A 21731-nucleotide genomic window follows, 5' to 3' on the forward strand; every position below is an offset into this window, starting at 1 on the left:
CCTGTGTCCTGACATGTATAAATGTAAACAACTGGACCGACACTGCTGATGCTTTTAATATTATCTCAGTAACACACATACATACCCGTGTGTGTGTGAGTGTGTGTGTGTGTGTGTGAGTGTGTGTGTCTGACGCTCTTGTGCGTCTCCCCTCACATTTCCATTTAACTCTCCTCCTCACGTCATCGCCTCAATGTGTCTCACCTCCTCATGCACATTAACCTCCTCTCCCAGTGTGTCTGTGCCAGATCGTCTTTGAACTTCGTGTCGGACATCCAGCGTCTCTGTATCCTCCTTGTGTTCCTGTTTTCTGGAATTTCAGACCGTTTTGCTCATCTCCTGACCTCGGCTTGGCTCGCCCCTGGGAAACCTTTGCTTGCTACTTTGAGATTTTTAAATAGCAGAGATTAAAAACCGTACGCATGAGGTCAGACTTGTGCAGGTTCAGCTCCTACGGCCAACAGATTTGAAGAAAAGACTGTAGAAGTTTGAGACAGAATTTAGATTTGAATCTGTTTTACAGAAAGAAACAAAACTCTGATGGAAAAAGAGACAAATTCTGACTCAGAATCCTGACTGTTCTCCAACCACTGAGTTTTTCCTCCTCAAATTAAAGTAAAAATTGGGGGGGGAAAAAAATCACATTTAAAGTTGCAATTGTGAGGATAAAAAGTCAGAATACCAAATGTCAGTTATTGTCCTCCCTGAATAGAAACATTGATAATTAAAGCTGCAAAGTGGCCTTGGTCGAGACCTCGCCCCCTGGGCCATTGGGGTCGGGCCAATGTTGGCTTCCGGCCCCATCGCAGCCCTGTTCCCAGCAGGTGGTGCTATGCCTTATTGTTGTAACCGTCTTATTGCTGTGATCAGATGTGGACTTTCATGCAACCTAAAGTTGCAGCCAGATCCGAGCATGTTACGCGCCACTTCCTGTTTCCAGCAGGTGTCGCTATGGCCGAATGAAATCCAAACCGCTTGAGTAACTGCAAAGTTGTACAGAAGTTTTGAGCAGAAGCGTCTCCTCTGTCACTTCATAGTGTTTTGAAGGCGATACGACGTTCACCCTCAGAGAAGATAACGTTTGCACAAGAGCCAATTTAAATTGTGGGCGAAAATCTTATTTTGAAAAGCAAATTGTGGACTCCCTGTTGGATTTAGTTTCAGGTGTGATATTTAGGTGTTTCTGAGACGAACAAGTGAGTTTTGGTTTGATCTCTCTTCGACGTTCTTATGGGCCGTCATTGGTCATTTTAGAGGTTGTAGGTAGCGCTAGAGAGCACATTTTGGCACTTTGGGGGTTGATTTTTACATTTTCTTATAGTCTGGGCCAGTCCTGGTGAGTGTACCAAATGTGGTGAGTTTTGGAGCGATTTTAGGGCGTCACATTTGGGTTCAATGGGTTCAATGCCGCGTGCTGCGTCAGGTGAAAGAAAGACTTGGCTTTAAAAAAAACACCTTTATTCCAAAAACACCAATCAATAACAAATGACATGTTTACCATTCATTCATTCATGAAACCAGAAACAGGTTACACACTGTGATCAGCTGAAATCAACAAAAAGATCACATACAATGTCAAAAATTCCTGATGAGACAGTCTCCCTTACCAGGAGAGCAAAGGAAGAAAGAAACTACAGATGCAATGGGGTGCTTGCCTACAGGCAGGCCCTCCTCTGAGGGCTTCCCTTCCGGGCTCGGGCCCTAAAAAGTCGTGTTGATACACCTGTTGTGCGATGCGCGCTGTGGTGTAGTACCAGCTTCACCCGGCAGAGGGCGCACGCCACAGTCCTCTCACCTGTTGTGCGATGAGCGTTGTGCTGTAGTTACCACCTGCAGCCGGCAGGGGCCGCCGATGGCGCAAGTAAAACCTGGCGCTCGAAAAGAAGAGCAGGAGGTAAAAAGGAGGAAGGAAGCCCGCCGCAGCAGCAACAAGCTGAACCCGGCAGCCGTGACCGGACGTGAACTTTAACTCGTCGCTCTCAACTTTCCCGAGTCTCTGAAAGGAAATAGCACCGGGAGCGACGGCGGCCGCCTTGTTTGAGCGCGGCTCACGAGGAAGTGAGCGGCGGGCTGACTCCCAGTAGCTTTCTCTGGTAAGTCTCGCTGCTTTTAGCGGCTTTGTGTTGCCTCCCGCCGGCGAGGGTTCGAAACCAGCAGCGGGGGCAGAAGTGAGACTGTCCACCGTGGGAAATGTTGAATTTCAGGGCTTCTTGTGGGCATTTAGCGAGTGCGAACAGAGCCGCGTTACCTCGGAGTGTCTCGTTGCTTTCTGTTCATCCTCCAGCCACTCATTCATTGTGCTGTGCGGACGTACGTAAAGTGCAGCTGGCGCGCGTGTGTGTGTGTGCGTGTGTGTGTGTGTGTGTGTGTGTAATGTAAACAAAAGTACATCTGAGTACCACATAAGTTCTGAACCAGTTCGACTCTGTAAACGTTCAGCACAAATCGAAGAAGTTCTGAGTGTCAACAGTGATCACCTGTTGTTATTATTAAGGAAAGAACACAACCTAGTCGCCTGCAGGAGTCAATACTAAACCCTCATGTTTGACTGAAGTTAACAAGGATGCAACGCAGACCAGAACGGTGTGCAAAATGACCAGAGAGAGACATAGAAATACCACAATGAGACAATGATCAGTCATCTTAAAACTGCTCCAATAAGACTTGAAATCGATGCTTGTCATAAATATGTTAGAAGTCAAGAGTGTTTAAAGTGATCGCTTATTTTAAAAGAAGTCTTAATTGTCATGTTTACAGTTCAGAGCTCTAAAGCGACAAAACAAGAAATGGAGAGAAGTGATAATACCCGGCCATGAGATGTAAAATGACCGTTAAAGAGCCTGTGAAAATACCACTGTGAGACAATATGGAATGCCAAATAAAAACGTCGACACCAAATAATGTCAAGAACATGCAAACTAAACAAAAAGCCAGAAACAGTCGCAACGAGACACAAAATAAGCAGGAAAGAAATAAAGCAATGATGCAAAATGAAACAGAAATACTCGAACGGCTCAACATGCAGATGGACTTGAAACACGCAGGAAAACCCCCCAATGAGACCTTAAACAATCAAAGTGATGCAAAAAAGACCACAAAGTTATAAAACAGGTGTTTGCATCATTCCCACATTTCCTTTAGTGAGTTATTGCATATGGTCGTCTGATGCTTCAGTAGTTCGTGTTAATAACCCGTGATTGGCATTTAATAAATTTCAACTGATAACTCGTGTTATTTTGCGAATTTCCTTAGTAACCTGACCCCTTTTATTAAAGTTCTTCCTTTCGGTAACCCCTTATAACTCACAACTGTTTGTTGATGAATGATGGTTTACTTCGATTAATAATGTGAGCTTTGCATAGATTACACTTGGTGTATTACTTTAGTAATCTATTACTCGGTAATATATTACTTGAGTGATCTATCGCTAGTGATCAGCAATTATTAATTAGTAAATGACAATTTAGTCCTCTTAATAATTTGGCTTATGCATAAATTACATCCAGTTATTAATTATCTTCAGGTAGAGTATCGCCTCCAAACGCAAATCCCAACATAGAGACGTTATCAACCACAAAGAATAGCCACGAAATCACCCTAATGTGATGTCACCGACCGCAATAAAATTCACATCGACTGAACAGGTTCCTAGAAATGTCCCAGTATCAGCTTAAACAAAAGAAATCTGCTACCCACAGTGAGACGCAAAATATATTACTCGGATGCACAAATGGCCACAAATGGACACAGACGTGTGGTATTACATGGAAAGAAATAACCACATGGCGAATTAAACCGTACTTGATGGCCCAAAATGACAGAGATGAGACACAAAAAAAACCCTGACTGGGATGCAAAATGAGCACAGAGAGACATAAAGCAACAGTGTGAAAATGCCAAAGCACTAAAAAGGACCACAAGGAGACACAAAACAGTGATGCAGCTGTAAAGAAGTTGGGAACAAATGACACAGACATGCGCAATGTCTAATGACGTGATGCCAAAGAATTGTACAAGTGAATGATCACTCACGAGAGATGGGAAATGACCAAAAAGAGACACAAAAGAATCAGAAGGAAAAGAACAATCACTAAAAACATACAAAATGACCCCAAACGAGCACAATGAGACACTGAAGAATCACAAGGGGATGCAAAATGAGCATTGAAAGGAAAGCAACAGTGACACAAATAGACACAAATAGCAGCAAAGAGACACAAGACATATAGGTCCATTTTACCACAATGTCACATCTACCAACTAGAATTAAAGCAACAATCGTGAAAACGAACCCAAACAATGGCACGTTGAGACATCACAAGGGATGCAAAATGGGTATTGATAGAAATAAAACTGAGCATCTACAAGGAGACACAAAATATCGGCAAAATAACCAAAAAGTTCTGCAATCAGCCACATGGCAACGCAACACGACCACAAAGTGACACAAAATAATCAACAACAACAGATTAAAGGAAGATGACAACATTACTACAAGTTGAGACTCGGTTAACCCTGAAACAAACACAGATTACCTGCAGCTTCTACGGAGGTGCAAAATGACCATCATGTAGACAAACAACTACAGTATGAATTAAAAGAACACAAATATACAGGAAATTCAAATACTACCAAGATACACACAAAAAACCCCTCAGAAACAACAATTAATACAAAGACACAAATGATTATGGATGGATGCAAAGAGACAGAAAAAAAATACACAAAATACCTCAGACTGACATCAAATGACAACAGGGTGAAGAAGATACCGGAAAGTAATAAAAACAACATAAAACCAAGACGACAAAATGAATCACAAAAACAAGACAAGTGACTGCAGAGGACTTTAAATGTGTCTTGTTCTGAATGATGATCCACTTGCTGCTTCCTCTATTTCGAGTCTGTTATCATCTTCCCAATTGAAGACTTTTGTGTTTTCGATAAAGTAAGTTGTGTTCTACATTTCCTGGGTATTCTGCTGTTGTGTGTCTGTGGCTGGTTTTCTTGGAGGCCGCGCGCGAGGTGTCCCAGCAGTGCGGTACACCGGGCGCCCATGCCATGGCAGCAGCGGCAGCTGAACCCCAGAGTGCCAGTGACCTGTTGTCCGTGATGTTTTCTGGGCTGCCGTCATCGGCGCCGCCTCGGCAGAGGGTTTTATGAGCTGCGATAATAAATGATGTAGTCATTAACTCCTCGTAGATATTGCTGAATCAGCTTTTTCCCCAGATACAAGAGTTGCACCTCTGAGCATTCCCCGTTAATTATCCAGATAACAGACTTATCGTATTGATAGACGCATGGCTTTTTTTTTCGTTCTTGGAGTGGCCTTGATCTGACAACCGTCGATAAACAAAGGGTTTCTCGGTCAGCTCATTGTTTATTTCAAATCTTATCTGCGCAGTAGTGATAGTGAATATGAGCTAGTGACCGGCTCCTCCCCGTCAGCCACCACGCAGGAGGACCGTCTCAAAGGTTAAAAGCCTTTTATTGGAGTCGTGTTGTTGGTCTAACGGCTCTGCCGCGCTGACGGAGCTGACTCATTCCCTGACGAGGCGGCTGGGGATGTTTTTAATCCGCGCCCTAATTTATGCATGAGTGATATCCAGTTTCAAGGGCAACAATAAGTGGCAGATGGGGGGAGTCTTTTTTTTTTTTTTTCTTCTTCTTTGTTGGGAGAGTACTAACTCATAAATTGTCTCTGTTGCGTTCACTAGTGTGAAAAAGTGTCTCGGACACACGTCATATTGACCTTTGACATGGCATCTAAAGTGTTTCTGTCTGATTTATAAAAGCATGTAGACTTTGAGGAGACGGCAAACTCTTGAATATTCCACATTATTTGATAGTAGCTTGAAGTCTATGGTCTTGGACCCCTTTTTACGTAACATTTTTCAGGTGAAAATGTAAAACTTTTGTTGAGTTCGAGGGGCTGCTTGCATGACAATGGCTCTCGGAGCCACTGGAAATGAGGGCTGTGCACCTTCACTGGTGGTCACACCATTCGATTCCACGATCAGACCAATATTGCTGGTCCAAATGTCTCTGGTGGTCAAGTTGTTTTTAATTTTTGGCAGAACACAATTTACAGTCTGTTGTACTTTTGTCATTCTCACTAACCGCAGACATAGTGCGTGCTCTCTTGCGTACCTGTGGGAGGCGTGACTGACGCGTGATGTCACGTCGTATTTGTACATTTTTATTCAACTTGAGAAATGTATTGTTCCAGATAATCAAGAAACATTACTACGTAATATTCAATGATGTGTTGAATGATCCGCATTGCAATTTATCGTAGAAACCATTAAATTCAACGCCCCGTCTGAAAATGCAACTTTTTGGAAAATGTTTCCCAAGGTGGGACTTTTCAAAAATGGTCTGTCTCCCTTTGAAATGGAGGAAACGCAACTTTTCTGATATGCTGCTACTGCGCATGCGCATCACGGCTATAGTAACTAGTTCTTCTGCACATGCTCAGTAGATGGACAGTAACAACAATGTTTGGCTCCAGAGTGTCGTGCCTCCCCGTCCACGTTCTCCTGGGAGTCGCCGTAGTGACAGTTCAACTTGGTCGTCTGTCCATATGAATGTCTGTATACTCCGTACACATTGTGTGTGTGTAACCACAACACTGCAAAAACAACAGGCGTGACCCACCTTGAAAACTACATAGATTTCAGCGTTAATGTCTTTTCCGTGTAAACGGACATCGCTTACAAAGCGTTGCCACCTAAACGCGAAACTTTTTGTGAAATGAAAACGTAAAAGCGTCGCACTTTCACTGGAACCGTTGTCGTGTAAACGGGGCCTCGTGTCATTCAGTGAGACCGGTTCAGGGACAGTTGTTGGCACAGCCTGAGATCATCTTCAGAGAGTGTCAGAAATGTGGTATCGCTTCCATACCGTGTTTTCTGGACTATAAATTGCACCTATGTAAATTGCATCTGTTACAAAATGTTGACTCATTTGTTGTCTTCATCACATACATCAACACGCACCGTCCTGTTTGATCTCAGTTGGACCTTAGCTGTGAGACGAGAGTGTGATAATCTAAAGATTCCAAAATTGTCTCTTCGTAGTTGTTAAAAGATGCACAAGTCCATTCTAAAATCTACTTTTAAGAGGTATGTTGACTAAACTCACTCTCGTGGACCCTGCTATTTCACAACAAGGTATTTCTTTTAGATTGCAAGAAATTGTCGATTTACAGTTCATGTCTGTAACGATCACATTTCCCTCTAATTTGTCGTCTCTGGTCACGTGTTTATCACACAGGCTCAATGTCAAAGTTTGAATTCTCGGCCAGATCGCGACTGCCAGTGATTTCACTTAATTTCCACAATAAAACTTTGATATTTGGTCCTATGAAGGCGATATAATCGTGGAATGTGATTATGACGACATTAATCTGAGGTGAACAGTGCAGAATATAATCAGGGGCCAGTAGATTAAATGTTGACGGCATTAAGCACGTGATGCAGAAAAATAGGCCAAATGTTGGGAGTAATGTTGAGTAACCCGAGAGATTTGATACTGACAGATACTTTTAGAGATGATGTACTCATTCTGATGAATAAATCCCAAAAAATTGAAACCCATAAGCAGAATTGCTCAGACTTCCATCGAACTCTGCTGGAGTTGTCATCCAAACACACCAGTGGAATTTCAATCCACAGAAAGTGATTCCATTTGATGTTGTCAGACGTACCTGGTAATGTTATTCCAGCAGCGGTGTGAAGTCATGCTGAAAGCTAAGAGGGTTTCCCTCCTTCAAACCAACACGGCAGCTGTTCACAGCGAGTTGTTTAGCCCCCTCCCCCCGGATGAAGTTATTTAATTCAGCAGCAGATCAGGGTGTGATCTGTGACTGTTCATTACCAGTTGTTTAATTTCTTGCAGCCGGAGTGAACGGCTGCATTTTCCATGTGACGTAGCGACTCTCATGCCGGGACTGGTGGCGTGCTAAAGGTCACGCCCTTGTAGATGCAAAGGCTGAATAAACTCCGGAGCGGCGCTGCCTTTCTAACAGCCGTTCCCAGCATATATTTACGAGTTTATCTCTGTTAGTGTTCTTCGACTCCCCCCGAGCCATCAAGAAGAGCTTCCACTTGGTTTAGTGTGGCCTGTCATCGCCCCGCAGGCTGGTAATGATGAGTTATCCTTGGGCAGCGTGGTTGAGCCCTGGCATCCGACACCCTCCTCTACGCTCCACCCTCTGTTAGTTCCTGTCTTGCAGAAGAGGACGCAGTTATTTTTGGGTACCAAGGTTAGGCTGGGGCCGTGTGTGTGTGTGTGTGTGTGTGTGTGTGTGTGTGTGTGTGTGTGTGTGTGTGTGTGTGTGTGTGTGTGTGTGTGTGTGTGTGTGTGTGTGTGTGTGTGTGTGTGTGTGTGTGTGTGTGTGTGTGTGTGTGTGTGTGTGTGTGTGTGTGTGTGTGTGTGTGTGTGTGTGTGTGTGTGTGTGTGTGTGTGTGTGTGTGTGTGTGTGTGTGTGTGTGTGTGTGTGTGTGTGTGTGTGATTCAGTCGCGGTATGTCCAGGCAGAAAGTCCAGTGACTGAGCACGAGAGCGTTTGCGCCGCAGCGGCTGGAGTACTCGGCGAAGCCAGCCAACAATCTGCCCCACCAGTCCGGGCAGTCATTCAGACACAGCGACGAGCGCACGGTTGGCTCGTGGACCGTCGCCGGGAGGTGACGCCATCCAAGCACTCTGGACCTGAAGGCTTTTGGTGATGAGAGACGCGTGAAGTGGAGTTTGTGCACATTGAGCCCTGTACATTGGCAAGTGTCTTCTCCGAGCTCCACCCTTTGCCTCGGGGCTTTAGCCCAGTGTCGAGGGAACGACTGGACACTTGATAGTGTGGCGTCGTATCATGTAACAGATTAGGAAAGACCACTGTTCCGTCTATTATGTAATGGACACAACTCAAACGTTACACTTTGGGGTTTTAACGAAAACACGACTCGACGCTCTGATAGAAAACCTGCAGTAACATCTGCTGCTAAAGGGAGTGTGTCTTCATCCTGGTCCTAAACCGGGACACAAATGACACTCACGGGGTCCAATGTATGTTTTAGAATTCACAGTGAAGGACACCACAATATTTATTTTTTATTTTGAAGGATTACGATTTTAAGTTTAAAGACATCCGTCTTCTAACCTATGGCAATCTGTGGTAGAATAGGAAGTGCTTGATGAGGTTTATGTGGTTCAGTAATGAATTACTTCAGTTTGCCGAGGTGAACTGACTGCATTGGTGCCTGTCACCTCATGTTGACCTTTTGACACGGCGTCTCTGTTTTGAGTCAACACACTATCTAGAAACGGGGTGTGAGACATTTTGTGACATCTTGTGATAAAGTCATCAGTTTTTCAACGTTCGCTTCCCTTCCATGGAGGTAAGAGACCCAGTGTTAGTTTCAAAACATGCCCGAAAAAGACTGTGAAGGTCTCCGTGAAGCCGGTGTTGGAATGGTATATTCTCCGGAAATATAGACCCACTAATATGGTATGGATTAAGATTAGAGGCGGCATCCTGAAACCTCGCTGCGCAGTTCACTTCCATGGCCCGACCGACCCTAACGGGACCGCCACGCTGAGTTCCACAACATTTTACACATGTCTATGGTTTTGTTTAATGTTTTACTTTTTGATTTTGGTTAGTGTTAAGGTTTGGTTGTGGTGAATAATGTTTGGGTTTATGTTAATAATGAAGCACTGCAAATATAGAGCTGTGTGTATAAAATGTAAAGCACCGGGGTAGAAGTAGCCCAGTTGTCGGTTGTAATGTGGTTAAATGCGCCTTCTTGCCCAGGCGTTGTGGTGCGAGAGGCGACGAGCTGTGATCTCGGCCGTGAAAGACAAAAGAAAACATGCTTGATGATATCTTTTGATCGTGGCTACAAGGTTACATTTTGAAAGAAGGGACGGTCGTGCTAAAGGAGGGAAAAGCAGCAGGGACTTACTGTGTTCATATTTATTTTTTAAATATTTCTTGCTGTCGCATCAAGGTTCTACATGAATGAAGTCAAGTCAACTTTATTTGTGGAGCGGTTTAAAACAACTGCAGCTGTAAGCGAAAGAGCCGTACATAAGTAGAGAAGACTCTAAATACACGACAGTGAAGCTCTTTGTTCCACTTCCCTTCACGTCTGGAAACACTCTGGGAAGTAGCTATGTAAAAGGAATTGCAGCGTAAACGTCTGTGTTGCGTCATGCTGGACCGACAGGCTGCAGATGACCGCGTCCATCAGAAAATAGATAAACGTAGACATACCATTTATTATTGCATTGACTAGATTTATTCTAATTTGTCTGCTGTAGAATTATAAAAAAAAAAAAGAAGAAGTGCAATGTGTGTCTTCTAATGATGATTTATTATTATTGAGTCAACAGAAAATTTGCCAGCAGGAACATCTCTTGCTGTAACTACTGTGTTTCCGCACCGAATTCTGTATAATTAGTCATGTTTAACTGTGTTTGTTCAGGATTTGTGTGGAATTAGTTGCTCAACCCGTCTTACCCTTATTTCTCCCGCTTTGTTTTCCTTTCTTTTTCTCCCAGGCCCAGAGAAATGATGAGTAAATGTTGACTGTGGAGTTTCCCATGTGGCTGGGGCATGTTTTCACCCAGACCTCCTCCTCCGTCCTGAAGCAGACTGTCCTACGGCGGCAGTCCTGACCGTCTACCTCAACGCACCTGGAGGCCCCTCCCTCTTTTCTACCTCTGGTTTTCTACCTCAGCGTGGACCCTGTTATCAGCAGGCTCACACCCGCCGCTGCAGCCTCTGGTCTTTATCGGCAGGCTCTCAGGCGCCGCTCACTCGGCAGCGCGGAGCAACGCGGTCGCCCTCGTCGTGGTCGAAGCGCTTTCTGAGAGGGGCCACCCGCAGCAGCCATGTTTCCACGCCGTCTGTGATGTCCAAGGCCCGCCGAGGAACCGGACTGAGAACGAGCGAAGCAGGGGGGCGGGGCAACAGAGACATTCCTCGCTTTGTGATTGGCAGTGAAGATGACGAGCAGGACATGGGCCAAATTGATGCAGTCATGAAGAACGAGATGTTTCGAGAAGAGGAGATGGAGGATGACGAAGATGAGTCGGTAGGTCACTGCCGTCCCCGTCACCTGCTGTTGAATGTTGTTGGCCTGGCGTCTCTCTGACTGACGCATAAAAAGAAACACAAAATCAAGGCGTGTTATGACTTTCATCACAACTTATCTTATTTAACGCCAAACTTTCGTTGTGTGTTGAAAGCCATTTACACGACTACAGTTCTCGGCGCCACTGAAAACTCAACTTTTTGAGAACGGCTCCCGGCGTGGAACTTTTTGAAAATGCTCTGACTCCATTGTTGTGTAGTCAGGCAAAAAAAAAAAAAGCGACTTCCTGGAAACTTTCCGTCTCCGTGTAGATGATGGAAATTACTGTACTATACTTTTTACTGTACTTTTTCTTCGTGTGTCTGAGTAGATGAACAGTAAAACACACGCGCACACACAGTTTTAAAATGCGACACAGACGTCATGCTTTTGGTGCCGTGTGTCACATTTGCTATCGTTCCACGAGCAGAAAAAACTACATAATTTAAGTAAAAATACTATCATTGTTTCTTTTGTTTTAAATCATTAGAGCAAAATGATCAAATAGGACATTTATAGAAGGAAAAACCTCGGAATGTTTTCTGTTCTTTTTATCTTCTCTATTTTTTCTTTATAAATTTTTATTTCATGTAGTCTTTAGAAATAATGAAAGGTCATCAAGTTGTACTTGAAATGCGTCCCCAGTATTAACACAAGTTGCAGCAGCAGTTTGTCAAAATGGATTCTGAGGATTCGTGTTCAGGACAGAGGAGGAATATTCAGTGTTTTCTTCTTTGGGCAGTAGGAAGTCAACGGGCCTGGATATTTAAAGAGCAGAGCTCGATTTGATCTGTGGAAAAAGAAGTGGAGACAAAAATATACAAAGACTAGCGTGAGAACGCAGCAGAAGATAAACAATTGTAAGGCCTGTGGCCTATAAAAGGCCTTTAAGTTACTGCCGTTAAATACCAGCTACAGTCTGGTCCTGGTTCTGTTTCTCTTTGTTGTACGTGATTAAGTGGTTCAGGGCATTCTAAGTCTTTATTCCCCACAAACCAGCAACAGATAATAAAAACACAAAACCTGTATTGTGTTATAACCTTAGAAACTTAAAACTTAAACTGTGATTAAGTTTCTGAAAGTGTTTTCTCCAGCAGTAATTGCATCCGCGAGGCTTCGCGGCCGCCACAGGATGATGTTCCCAGACTTGTTAAAGAGTAATCGCTGATCCAGGGATCTGATAATAGACCGTAGCCATTGCAAGATACCCCGTGGGACTGCGGCGCTCATTATCCACAAGAAATGAAGTTACTCCCAAGATGAAAGATGAGCAGACCTATTTCTAGGGCCCATTACCAGATGAGAGAAAGTAATTCAAAGGTTGGCCAGAAGAAGGGTCAGACAGTAATCTAAATGATTGAACCCTTGTACGCGGGGCGTGCTTCTCTTCTCTTGTCAGACGCTTTCCAGACGTGACGCATCAGTCTGAGTCCAACTTCACCGTCCTCTGATTTGCTCCGAGCTGGAGGCTTAAAATAGTCTTCTCATCCTCGGGCAGCTCTAAATTCTGTTTTCAGGCTGACAAATAGTAGATAGAATGCAGTTGAATTCAAAAGGAAATAATTCAAACTTAATTCATATGAATGGATTTCTGAGAATTGTGTCCTTCCGTTGTAAGGTTGTAGTATTTACATCAGGCCACATGCAGCCCAAATTCATTTTGAGGGGGCCAGACACATAAAATAGTGCTATAATAAAATATTTAACTTTAAAGTTTTGTAGTGGCGCAGAGTCGACGGGATGAAAATGTATATATTTTCACAAAACCAAACAAGTACTAGTGAAAATTACTCCAATTGCAACGTAAAACCAAATTTTACTGAAACCTTGCATATAGTGAAATATTGAAAAAAAAAAAACAACAACTTCTATTTGATTTATTTAACGTTGCATTATGGATGTTTTTGTAAACTCACCCTGACGGTACGGCTTTGAGGCTAATGCTAGTTTGCCAGCTTTCATTGCAGCATCACTGATCTCTCAGCTCGGGTCTCAGTGTTTGTGTCTGCGACTCTGAAGAAATTTGTTAAAAATAAATCGGTTTTCTTTTAAGTGTTTACAATTTGCTTTTTGGTTTGACGGACCAGTTGCGGGCCGGTTTTTGCCCGTGGGCCTTATGGTCGACACCTCCGCTTGGGAGAAAACCAGAATTCCAGCGACGTACCGATACAAAGGTTCACCTTTATGGAGACTCTCATGAAGCCACTCCAAGTTTTCTAAACGTTGCTGTGTAAAGGCGAAACTTTTCTGAAACGAAAACGCAAAAAAAACAATGCGTTGTCACTGGAAACGGTCTGAATGTGGACCAAACATAAACATAAACATATGAAGCCATGATTTCTGGTATAAAGATGGAGTGTGAGGATATGTGCCTACATGCTGTATATAACTACATGTTGATATGTTGTGTATATATATTTCTGTCCATGTAAATTGTACATATATGTACATATTTCAAGTAATCTATTTATATTTTTGATATGGTCAAACATCACGTGAGACCAAAAATAGAAATATTTTGGCCATTGTGATAGAATATATGTATCTTTATTTATTTGTAATATTTTGAATATCCTTCCATAATCATACTTTATTATATTTATTCTATAGTGTATAGCATTGACAATTTAAAAAAAAAAAAAGTCATTTATTTATACGTTTTCATCAGATAATTCATCTTAATAATAAAGTTGCAACATATTGAAATTAATTATTAAATAAGTGGACGCTAAAATAACTTTATATTATTTATGGAGAAGGGGTAGTATTTAAGAACCTTTTTGGACATGCAATCTGATTATTTGTTCTGCTGTTACTTATTCACTGTTTGTTGGTGCACTGTTGACACTGATAATTGATTTTGAGCATGTCGGAAAATAAAGAAAAGGAAATGAACGTTGTAAATGGGGTCTAGGTTGTTGCTCGTTTTTGGAAAAACGACTCCCATTAAATTCTAATGTCAATCTTAATCTTGTGAAAATGTTATTGAATTGACATGTCAATATTTCTTAATTACTCCGAAGCATCAGTCGTATCCCTCCGTCTTAACGTTGTCCTCCGTCCTCCCCACCAGCCGGCGGAGCGACAGATCGTGGTCGGCATTTGTGCCATGATGAAAAAGTCCACATCGAAGCCCATGACTCAGATCTTGGAGCGCCTTTGCAAGTTCGACTACATCGATGTGGTCATCTTCCCCGAGGAGGTGATCCTGGAGGAACCCGTGGAGAAATGGCCCCTGTGTGACTGCCTCATCTCCTTCCACTCCAAAGGTAAAACTTTACACTCATCATGACTTCACCCAGTTTGGGGATGAAGTCACATTGAAGCTGCATTCCCACCACAGGGACTTGGTGTTTGACGACTGGAACTAAATTTAGTACCGAAGAAATGTTTCACCTTCGAAAGGCGAGGGGGCACTTTTAAAAGGTGGAGAAGGTTTTGAGTTTGCTGAACATGCCCAATTGGATGACTGCTCCCCATATCTTATTTCAGTCACCATATTGAGAAAAAAAAAACCCCTCTGCAGCTGTGGGTCGACTGTTTGTCCATCCTTCACCGCTTTGGTGTCTGATTGAAATGGGACTTGGGAGAACGATGGTAATGTGGTAGTCTAGTGGTTTGCATGATAGCAGCAGAAGACTCCGCTTCTGATTTTAGGCCAAGATCTGTTTTCTTGCTGCAAACAAGCTTTTTTTTAAATACATTTAATCTAGAGATGCACCGATACTGCAACCAGTAACGGATGGTGATGGACAGATGGGGTTCTAACATGTAGAAAGGTTGGGATTTTTGTCTTCCCTAGATGTCAAATTTAAGTTTTAATAAAAAAATAAATAAAAATATGGACTTATTATAAACATAGTTATAGTGTAAATGTTATACCATATTTGTCAGTCAAATAATATTTTAAACTCACACTTAAAGAACACATTAGATAGTTGTATTTCTTGCCATTGGCTCTCAACAGCTCTTAAAATACAAATCTTTGAAGCTGATGTTCCCTATTAAGTTTGACAGCATAAAATGTACCTGGAAGCACCTGGAACCTTTTTTTAAAGGAGCTTATATGCCAACTGTTGAGCACTTTCCAGGAGTACCATGGAAATCATGATGATGAAAATCAAAAGCAAGAACCGACACTTCCAACCCGAGGAATAATCAGAAGACAAAACGTCATTCACACCAGACGTGAAGCAGTAAATGCCGATTATTGGTGATAATTGAAATCAAACTATATGACAAGCAAAATCCCCTGCAGTGAGTAGTGATCCAACGAGATCTGTTCAGGCCGGAAGACCCCATTCCCAAGGTTCTAAGTTTTTGGAGGTGAAAAATTTACGCTCAAGTTAAATTTAGCTCCCATTTACGTGACGGCGTCTTCGAGTCAAAGAGGAAAACTTTCTTTGTGTTTTATAGTTGAGTCACCAGTAATAGAATAGAAATACTTTATTAATCCCAGAGGGAAATTCCTTTAAGCATTGCTCCACACAGACTAAACAGTTAAAATCAATTGAGACAGAATAGCAATTGATTGAGTAATAATAATAATAATAATAACAGCAAAGAATTTATGAAATGAATCAGGACTCAACAAACACTAATTACAAGGAGGAGTTAGAGAGTTATGGAGTCTCATGGCCACAGGAAGTAAGAATTTTCCAACTTTGTCCTCTGTCCATACGGATGTCTGTCTACTCGCCACTGTTAGTATTTATAGCGTATATTTCTCTGTACGCATGTTTGTGTGATTTCATTTCAAAGACAAACAGCACCCACTAGTGGCCCAACATGGTCACCACATCGTTTTCAGTGTTCCTGCTGTTACCGTGTAAATGGACATCGTGATCAAAACGTTGCTGTGGAAACGTGAAACTTTTCTTTAAGAAAAAGTTTTGTGGTTGAAGTGCGACTTGCATATTATAGTATGTCATCAGTTCGACTTTCAGTACGTGAGATTAGGCAGTAAAGTTATTTTAATGAGGTAGCTGTAATCCCAGTTGTGAGGGAGATTTAACAATTCAGCAGTAGATTGGATCCGTCCAATCCGTCCACCGCAGCCACAGTAAATCCTCCCAGAAAGTTGCTCCCTGCTTACTGCTCTGCGAGGTCAACGCCCATGTTCCCTGATATTAACCAGGAGTCTGAAGTGTTTCCACACATGGATGTGATGATGAGTATGTGATTAGATGTCCGGGTTCTAATCGAGGTACTTTTACAGGATCGGTTTCAAAACCGGAGTCTCCGATGGCGTCGGCGTACGTTTTGCCTTCTAGTCTGACCTTTCAGAATGATTTTAAACACATTTGTTTTGATCTTGATTAAAAACCATCAGAAAATAAGAAGAGCTTACTAAAGTAGCGCCACAATGAGTCGGTACATTTCAGAAGAAAAGATTTTTCTGGGGGATGACTTCTACCCTCCATAATCGGTGAATAAACCGTCTCCTGCGCAGCTTTTTCTAACTCGGGCTGCTGATTAGAGGTGAAGGCAGGACGCTTCCTGGGGCCTCTCCTTCGACCCATGATACACAAACCCAGGAACTTATCTCTCAACATCTCTCTCTGTTTTCTGGGTCGACTTATCCACACACGATAGCTGTTAATCTGATAACCGTTAACACGAAGCAGGTTATCGACCCGGTAGTTTAACCCAGTGTTTTCTTTACCAGGATCAGTGTGCGGTCACTTGAAAGGGGCGGGGTTTGCAGCGTCTGACCAATCAGACACACAGAGAAACAGATTACTGAAGGAGCGATTATTCTCTGAGAATATAAAGAATTAAAACACCTCCACCAGGCTAAAAACAACACTGCTGCCGCGTCCAAAGCCAGAACATTCCCATCTTGTTGATGCCTGACTTAATGAGATTATAAGATATTTACTTTATTTGACAATATAAACTGATGGCACTTTGATCACTCAGTTTCACTTTATGACAAGAAACGTGTCAGGCAGAACTTCCTCTCTGCTCTTCTTTTAGTTTAGATTTTCCATCCAGTTGTTTTGAGGCTGAGTTCCCCCACGTGTGTGTTTTGTGTTGGAATGTTAATTTATCACCGCGACGGCACGAGTAGTTCTGCGTTCCATAAATTCATGTTTCTGCAGTTCTGTCAGCGTGACCATTATTATTAACCTCATTATTCCAGATCAACCCTCGTGGAACGAAACAGACTTGGAACAAGTCAAGAATAAAAACAACCTTCAAAGCCTCAGATGACCAGGATTTATTTTATTATGTCGAAAAGATCGCTCTAAATCCTTTCTCATCTCCTCTCCGCTGAGCTCAGCGTTGAACCCGCGCACCAATCATGATCATTTAAGAATTGGGGGTCATTTTGCAAGAGATCCGATTGGTCAGGAGGCTGAGCTTTACACTTACTGTGATCTTATCCAGAACGTACCCTGCTCAGGAGCAGGTGAGACATTCAGATTAAGATACCGGGGCGATTTATTCTGGTAACAAGTGAACGCGAGCTGTAGTACAGAAAACCCAGGGTTAATCCATGAAGTTATCTCGATAAGAGAAAATCCAGCGTCATAGTACAGGCTCGGGGCAGGTTAGCAGTCCATCACAGGGCAAACACTGAGACAGACGGTCAGACTCACTCATGTTCTCACCCACACACAATTCAAAGACACTACTTAACCTCAAGTGCATGTTTTTGAACTGTGGGCGAATGTCTGAGTGCCCAGAGAGAAACAACCAGACGTTCAAGCAGCTCAGCCTCAATACAAGAGTGACAGCAGAGAACTTTTCATACTCTCTCATACTTTCTGCTGCTCATCCCACAAATGCATATTCCTTACCAATGTGCCACGATTTATAATGGAAAAAATCATGTTTTCCAACAGGATCAGCCTTTTTTTTTTTTTTCAAAAAGCATTAATCCAAAAAGAAATGTCTTTTCTTTGTGTGCGTTAACCCCGTGATGCACCTCTCCGGGATTTATCCTGACCGTGACTTTCAGTCTGATGGGATCGGCTCCAGCAACTCCTGCAACCTCAACTTAGACAAAATATGTACAGAGGATGGATGTATAGAAAATGTAGGATTTATGAACCTTCGCTGTAGGCCAAGCTCTTCATACCTTGTGATTCAGTTCACTTTACTTCACTTTTTTTTTTTTCCTCAAAATTCTCCCCCAAAGTCAAGATTGTGTGCTGCACATGATCTTTGCATTACTTGTACAGCTGAACAAACGGCTCATAAAGATGCAGTTCCAGAAGACAACACCATGACGGAATAAAAAGTGTTTGCTGTGATGTTGTATGAAGTTAAAGTACCTGAAATGTGATTTCTTTATCCAACTACAGCAATATGTGAATCTGTTATGTGTTCTCTGGACAAATGGCTCGCCGCAATATGAAGTGTGTGTTTGTGTCCGGCTGACCGCAGCAGTAGCACCTGCATGGCCTTGGAGGAGGGAGCTGTGATTGGACGCGATCTACTTAAAGCTCCTAATGAGTTTTGGTCCTCACGCTGCCATGTGCGGGGAAACAAAAGCAACACTCAGGCGGATAGATCAATACACCGCTCCCAGCTCAAGCCCTCTGTGTGGCGGACACACATTTACATTTCAATGAGCTCAAACATGAAGATCAGTTGGATTTCATGTTGGGGATATGAGAATATAGAGGAGGGGGAAGACGGTCAGATGATTAAACCAATAAACACGCTTATTTAAAAGTTCTGTCCAGAAGTTTTTGACAGAAAAATTCAAACTGCCAATAACTGTTGAGTCTGTCTTGGGTGCTTTCATCCATCCATCCATCCATCCATCCATCCATCCATCCATCCATCCAGTAGATAAGTCTCTCACTGTTTAAAAAGTGAAAGTTGACGGATTTTATCGATTGTGTTTTCTGCTTCAGGTTTCCCTCTGGATAAAGCTGTGGAGTATGCAACGCTCAGGAATCCACTGCTCATCAACGACCTCAACATGCAGTATTTCATTCAGGACAGGTACGTTATTATTAAGTTTAAAGGAAAGACAGTGTACAGTTTAAGCAGACATACAGTAAAACGTATGATGTAGGAACACTCTGGAATCCAAGGGCAATTGTCCCCTGAAGACAGGTGTCCTCTCTTTAGAGGGACCAGTTGATATTGAACAAACCAAATGTCAAACATGTTATGGAAGAAACATACTGATTTAAGAGCACATGACATAACTGAACCGATATATATACACATGTGTATAATATAGAAAAAGATACATATAAAATAAAAACTAAAACTAAATTTACTTCAGGGGCCACATACAGTCCAGTTTCATCTTGAGTGGGCCGGACTAGTAAAATATTGCTATAATAACCTGTAAATTTACACTTGAAAGTTTTGCTTTGTTGTGGCGCACAGTGTACGTGATGAAATTGTCTAAATATATTTTCACGATCAAACAATTAGTACTGAAAATGAGTCAAATCTCAACATAAACTCAATTTTAATGAAATATTCTGGTGCAAAATACAGTGAAATGTAAAAAAAGAAAAACCTACAACAATTCTTGTAAATTCTTGCTTGTTGGGTTTGTGGGACCGGATTTGAGCCTTTTGTGGGCTGGTTTTGGCCCGTGGGCCTCATGTTTGACATCCCTGGTGTGTTAAAGTGAAAGTTAACCTGAGAGGAGTCACAGAGCAGCACCACCACCAAAATGACCAAATATTCAGATAATGGGATCCAGCCCGAGTATTTTAGCCATTTTTTGTGTCGCTCAGCATGAAATTTGCCAGGAAAACCTGTCCGTTGCCTGCGTTTGGCAGGTTGTCCGCTCATTGTCGTGTGTTAACAGTTGTCCACTCAGTACAGGGTGTCCGCTCATCAGAGGTTCTACTGTACACACATAATTTAGTTTGGCTTAGGTTTATTTTAAGTATTTTGGTTTGTATAATTTGTTTGGTTTAGTTGTTTTATATTGGATTGTATTGTTATATATTAATATCAGGGACGCACCGATACCGATACCAGTATCGGGTTGACACCAGGCGTGAGTACTCGTACTCGTACTCATAAAACTGCCACCGATACCACTTCACTGCAAAGTGCTGGCGGCCAGTGAGGAGCACAGCTGCTCAAAGCTCTGTTCCACCGAGCGCACCCCCACCCCGGGTGGCCCGCCACTCCTAAATGAACGTAGAGGAAACCCTGTGGTTCCTGACAAAGTTTTATTGAAAGCACTTAAATGTTAGTTCTCAGTTTATGACAAAGTGTTAACCCTTCCTGCTCCGGCCTCCAGACCGTGTTAGAAAGACGCAAGGGAGACCAGCTTCTACTGCGGGGTTAACTCCCTCGCCTCGCAGCCGGAGGAAAGCAGGACACGGGACTCCGTTTCTGAGAGGAACACTTGTTGTATTTATTGGCCAGTTAGTTTTATGTACTGCTTCATGCTAGATCCGCTCAGCATATGTACGCTCGCTCGCTCGCTCGCTCAGGCACACTGGTCAAGCAAGCATGCGCCTGTTAAAGGAGCCTCACTCACTCACTCACTCACTCACTCACTCACTCACTGATAACAAAGGTTTTTTTTTTTAAAGTATATGTGGCAGTGCCATAAAAGAACTAATGTTGAATGTCAGTACAGCACAATGTAGGAATGTTGTTCAAATAACATCTGTGGAGAAAGAAAATTTTTTGGTATTGGCCTAAGTACTCGTTATCGGTGAGTACTCAAATGCAAATACTCATACACTACTCATTTTGAAAAAAAAACTGGTATCGGTGCATCCCTAATTAGTTGTTATGTTTGAATATTTACTTGATTTGGTGTATTCAGTTTAATTTGATATAGTTTGATTCATTTAGTTTTGTTTTTGACATTTAGTTTTCTTTGGTTTATTTGTTTTGGTTTAATTTGTTTCTTGTTGGTTATGTTATGATTTTTTTTTTTGTCTGGGTGTCGATTAATTTAGGAACGCACCGATGACACTTTTTAAAGTATGAGTACTAACAGCAACTAGTGGATACTGAGTACTTATTAAAGCCTTCCTTTAGGCCGGTCGTGGGAAGACAAATAACATTAGCACAAGGGGATAAAAGCAAAGAAAAAGCTGTGGGCTCCTTATTATCAGACACATTACACTCTACACTCACATTAAACAAAAAAAAAAAAGGTTTTGGTATCGAGAGCCAATTACAAACGTACACAAATAGCTTCAGAAAAGTGTCACATGAGTAAAGAAAAATAAATAAACTACCAGTAAGTAGTTGCAAGAGCTTTACAATAATGCCTTCCATGACACCAGCCACAAGTTTGAGTATGATGAGACTTAATGACCAGAACAAGTAATCTGAGCTGATCTTTTGACAGCTTAAAGATGTGAACCTTGTTCATTGGAGGTGGAGCAGATCAGGACTACTAATTGTAATATAATCCCTGCACTGCTGAGTCTCGTGATCCTCATCATTCGAGATGCTTTTCATCACCTGACCGGGGTTTTTAGCCTCACTTAAACTTCAGGACGAGCTTGTTCTTGCAGCAGGTGCAGTAATATTTGCTTACGTGGCTGCGAAACTCGGTTTCTGCTGCCAAATGAGTTCATTTGCCCAAAGTACTTTCTTCAAATCAAAGCAGTGAGGAGCCATGCAGTCACAATAGAAA

At 42.4% G+C, this 21731-nt stretch overlaps 1 protein-coding gene across 3 annotated transcripts in view; it reads left to right on the forward strand.

The window, feature by feature from the left end:
- The first annotated feature begins 1891 nt into the window (after positions 1-1891).
- The window catches only part of LOC308116287 (inositol hexakisphosphate and diphosphoinositol-pentakisphosphate kinase 1-like), a 69347-nt gene continuing 49507 nt past the window's right edge, over positions 1892-21731 (forward strand). For all 3 annotated transcript variants that reach the window (XR_013935766.1, XM_080474383.1, XM_080474384.1), the window contains exons 1-4: positions 1892-2093; positions 10560-11095; positions 14208-14403; positions 19006-19096. Coding sequence is in view for 2 of the 3 variants with exons in the window: in XM_080474383.1 (XP_080330509.1) it covers positions 10913-11095; positions 14208-14403; positions 19006-19096 (470 nt within the window). In the remaining variant the exon portion in view is untranslated. The remainder of the gene's footprint in view (positions 2094-10559; positions 11096-14207; positions 14404-19005; positions 19097-21731) is intronic.

This window comes from Lipophrys pholis (genome assembly GCF_963383615.2).
Source record: "Lipophrys pholis genome assembly, chromosome: 11".
Taxonomy (NCBI): domain Eukaryota; kingdom Metazoa; phylum Chordata; class Actinopteri; order Blenniiformes; family Blenniidae; genus Lipophrys; species Lipophrys pholis.